General features: G+C 63.6%; 1 protein-coding gene across 2 annotated transcripts in view; it reads left to right on the top strand.

Moving 5' to 3' along the window:
* The first annotated feature begins 573 nt into the window (after positions 1-573).
* SYT5 (synaptotagmin V) overlaps positions 574-3,955 on the top strand; it is a 4,830-nt gene continuing 1,448 nt past the window's right edge. Inside the window, exons 1-6 of one of the 2 annotated variants that reach the window (XM_004694295.2) lie at positions 574-727; positions 1,277-1,449; positions 2,724-2,843; positions 2,938-3,105; positions 3,421-3,588; positions 3,780-3,894. In XM_004694295.2, coding sequence (XP_004694352.1) covers positions 649-727; positions 1,277-1,449; positions 2,724-2,843; positions 2,938-3,105; positions 3,421-3,588; positions 3,780-3,894 — 823 coding nt within the window. In that variant the 5' untranslated portion in view covers positions 574-648. Of the gene's footprint in view, positions 728-1,276; positions 1,450-2,723; positions 2,844-2,937; positions 3,106-3,420; positions 3,589-3,776; positions 3,895-3,955 lie in introns of both variants that reach the window. The other variant, XM_004694294.2, reaches the window with a different exon arrangement.

Raw genomic sequence — 3,955 nt, 5'->3', positions numbered from 1 at the left:
CCCCCCCCCCCCCCGCTCGGCCCCCCAGAGTGGAGAGGGAGAGAGCCCGAGTCTCGGCTCCGGGGGCCAGAGGGGCAGGAGCAGGCCGTGCGCCCCCGGAAGGCCCCCCCCTCCCACCCTCGCTCATCGGGGGAAACCAGGGTCTGGGGTGCAGGCCCCACGGGTGGAGCGAGCTTATTCTGAGGGGACTGGGTTTCCGCGCGCTAGCCCCGCCCGTTGCCGTGGCAACCGGCGTTGCCGGGACAACCAGCGTACCTCGCACCTCGCCCCAACGCAGCCAGCTGTTGCTCTGGGCAACCCAGTGCGCGGGTTCCCACGCCAGCCGTGGCCCACTTCCGGCTCCGGCCCTGGGAGGGGCAGGCGTCCACGGGATTCCTGCGGGGGCCTCCGAGGGAGGGTGTCCCTTTGGGGTGGAACTTGGTCCTCGCACCCACCCCCGGGCCCGCCCTCCGTAGCGGGGAGGCCGAAACTACAACCCCCAGCGTGCCTCGCGGCTGCTGGCCGATCGGTGTGCGGCCGGACGCCCAGGGGGCCGATGGGAGTTGGAGTTCTCTGTTGTACGAAGCCTTCAATGGAGGCGCCGGGTGGGTGTCGGGGGGCCAGGGAGCTTGGGTACCTCCACAGAAAGGACCCTAAGAGCCCGCCGCCATGTTTCCGGAGCCTCCAACCCCGGGGCCTCCTGCTCCCGACACGCCTCCTGACTCCAGTCATATCAACCACAGTCCTGGTGAGCAAGAACCCCTGGCCGGAGTGGAAGGAAAGTCTGGCTGGTGTTGCAGGGTGGGGTTCGGATGGGCGTCCTCGGGTTGGCGGGCTGCAAAATCCGGTTGGGGTCATCTTCGGAATCCTGAACTGGAATCCTGAACTGGAATCTGAAGGAAATGCAAACATGCTTGCAAGAACACCTTCTCCCTCCAGAACCACATCAGGGGGTGTAGAGCCGAAAGGGGTCCTGGACTGGGGAACTGCAAGCCCCCACCTTCTTTTAAAGATAGAGAAACTGAGCCCCAGGAGAAGCAGGGCTTGAGGGCATAAGGGCACTGAACAGAAATTAGAATGGAGGTGGAAGAAGGAACTCGTGGGCAAGCACGTCTGGATGGTGTGAGCCCGGGTTAGGTAATCAGGTCGCTTTATAGGCGAGATCCATTGGAAGAACAACACCGGTGTGAAATAAAGGGGAGACGGCTGGAGGGGAAACGGGGCCCCGGCTTGCGGGTGGCCTCGGCCGGCCTGCCTCCCAGGGCGTCAGTGTCTGCTGTCTCCGTGCCCTCTGCAGTGCCGCCCTGGGCCCTGGCAGCCATCGTGCTGGCCTCCAGCTTCGTCGTCTTCAGCTGCTGCTTCTGTCTCTACCGGAAGCGCTGTGGAAGGCGTCTGGGCAAGAAGAGCCAGGCCCAAGCCCAGGTCCACCTGCAGGAGGTGAAGGAGCTGGGCCGGAGTTACATCGACAAGGTGCCCAGCCTGGCCTGGCCCCAGCCCTGCCCCTGCCTGCCTCTCTGCCCCTTTCCCTGGCCCGGCAACAGCAATCCTGGCTTCCTGCCCGCCCACACCCCCTTACTCGCTGTCTCCCCGGTGTGCCCAGCCCTAAACTGAAGCTGGGGACCTGAAGGTGGACCAGACCTAGGTACCGACTCCCCGGGGAGAGCAGACACATAGGTTCTCAGGGCACAGGATGCCTGGACCCTGGGGCAGGTGGACATTTAGGCTGCAGAGAGGCCACCTGACTGCCCGGAAGACCCAAGCATCCCCACGGGACCCAAGCTAACAACATCAGGAGCTCAGCAGTAACCCGGGCAACCGGCAGCCCCACCTGGGTGTGGAGCAGGAGAGGCAGGGTCAGATGGGTGCTGGGGTGTGCAGGGCAGATCTAGGGCACAGAGCACGGAGGAAGCTGGCGTGGCAGTTCTGACAGCCTGGGGCCATGCATCTGGGGCTCGGAGAACCTGAGGTTCCAACTCAGAGAAGCACTTTCCAGCTGTGTGGCCCTGAGAAATTCCCTGCTCCATTCAGCCTCAGGCTCATGCTTGAACTGTCAATAGTATTTCCCCCTCGCCCCTCTCAGCAAATCGGTACTATAATTATTGCCATAAGGCATGCTCTTTAGGGTCCTGGGATCCAGCCTCCATTTTCATCCCTTAAGCCAGTAACAGTTAAAGCGCAAATTCCGGGTCTTGCATCAGAATCTCTTAAGTGAATGCAGCTCACCACACTACTCAGGGGGATTCTGATTCAGCTAAATTTTGAAAATTGGGGCTTCGGTTGAGAAATCTGCTCATCTTGTTGTCCTGGGTACGAATGTCACCAACACAGTACACCTGACATTTCTGCACGTTTTGCTATGGCCGGATCACTGATCAACATGGAGATGGGGTCAGCCACCCCAGTACCTCCATTAGCGTGTGACGTGAAACTCCCTACCTCTTCCTGCGGGCAGTGACGCGATCAGCACTTGTTTTCCTAGTCTGGGCTGGACAAACAGCACCTGCATTTCCACCTCTATGCTCTTCTCCGTCACAGATACCACAGGTCAAACACTGGCAAACACCCCACACCACTGTGTGCCACAGCTGTGGCCTGCCCATGGGCGACAGCACTAATCAGTCACAGACTCTGCTCAGCAGCAGGGCTCAGGAATAGCTGAGGGACCTGGGAGTCCCCCTTGGCGTCTGGGTCTGGGGGATTCCACTATCGGGGAGGCCCACCTGCCCTCCTCCTGGTTTGTTAAGGTGCAGCCAGAAGTGGAGGAGCTGGAGCCGGCGCCCCCCGGGCTAGGACCGCCCCCCGCAGAGAAGCGTGAGCTCGGACGTCTGCAGTACTCACTGGATTACGACTTCCAGAGTGGCCAGGCAGGTGTGGGGAAGAGGGCTCCCGGGGAGTGTAGCCTCTGAGCGGAGGCTCCAGCGGGAAGCCAAGAGCGGCCGCTCTCCCGTTTCTGCGCAGCTGATGGTGGGCATCCTAAAAGCCGAGGGGTTGGCGGCCTTTGACCTGGGCGGCTCCTCCGACCCCTATGTGCGAGTCTGCCTGCTGCCGGACAAGCGGAGGCGGCACGAGACCAAGGTGCACCGGCGGACGCTGAACCCACACTTTGGGGAGACCTTCGCATTCAAGGTGCGCGCCCTCGGTGCCCTGTGCCGCGCCGTCCGTCCCCCCCTACTCCCGGATCGCTGGGGGACTGACCCGTTCAGCTTTTTCTGGAGGCAGCCACAGTTCAGCTGCCCGTTGCCCGCTCTGGGGACTGTCCACTGGACCCTGGGTTCTCCACTTGGGGCCCTATGACCCTTGGGCAGTTCTCTTGGTCCTTGGGCAGTTGTTTGGGTTCCCGCTGATTCGGGAGCCTCTCACCCCACTGTGCCTTTGGGTCCCGGCGTGCCTCTCAATGCTTCTACCCGGACGAGCTGGGTCCCATCTCCACCCGCGCCCCAGGTCCCTTACGTGGAGTTGGGGGGCAGAGTGCTCGTCATGGCTGTGTACGACTTCGACCGCTTCTCCCGCAACGACGCCATCGGGGAGGTGCGGGTCCCCATGAGCTCCGTGGACCTGGGTCGCCCGGTGCAGGCCTGGCGCGAGCTGCAGGAGGCCCCGCGGGAGGAGGTGAGCACGCGGGGCCCCGCCCCGGCTGGGCCCGCCCCCACAGCCGCGGCCAATCATGTCCCAGGCTTTCGCGCACGCCCCGCCCCCTGCGCGCCACGTGGGGCGGGGCCAGTGGAGGGAGGGCTGCGAGGGACGGGCCTGCGCGGCTGCGGTGACCGGCTGGCTCCCCCGTCCCCTCGGCCTTCCAGCAGGAGAAGCTGGGGGACATCTGCTTCTCCCTCCGCTATGTCCCCACGACCGGGAAGCTCACCGTCATCGTCCTGGAGGCGAAAAACCTCAAGAAGATGGACGTGGGAGGGCTGTCGGGTGCGTGGGGAGCAGGGAGATGCGGGGGGGCCTCTGGCTAAGGTTCGGGGCTTCTGCCCCG

Source organism: Condylura cristata, unplaced genomic scaffold (assembly GCF_000260355.1).
Source record: "Condylura cristata isolate star-nosed mole 26May11 unplaced genomic scaffold, ConCri1.0 scaffold00041, whole genome shotgun sequence".
Taxonomy (NCBI): domain Eukaryota; kingdom Metazoa; phylum Chordata; class Mammalia; order Eulipotyphla; family Talpidae; genus Condylura; species Condylura cristata.
Note: the sequence above shows the minus strand (reverse complement) of the source record. Positions and strands in the feature narration are given on the sequence as shown.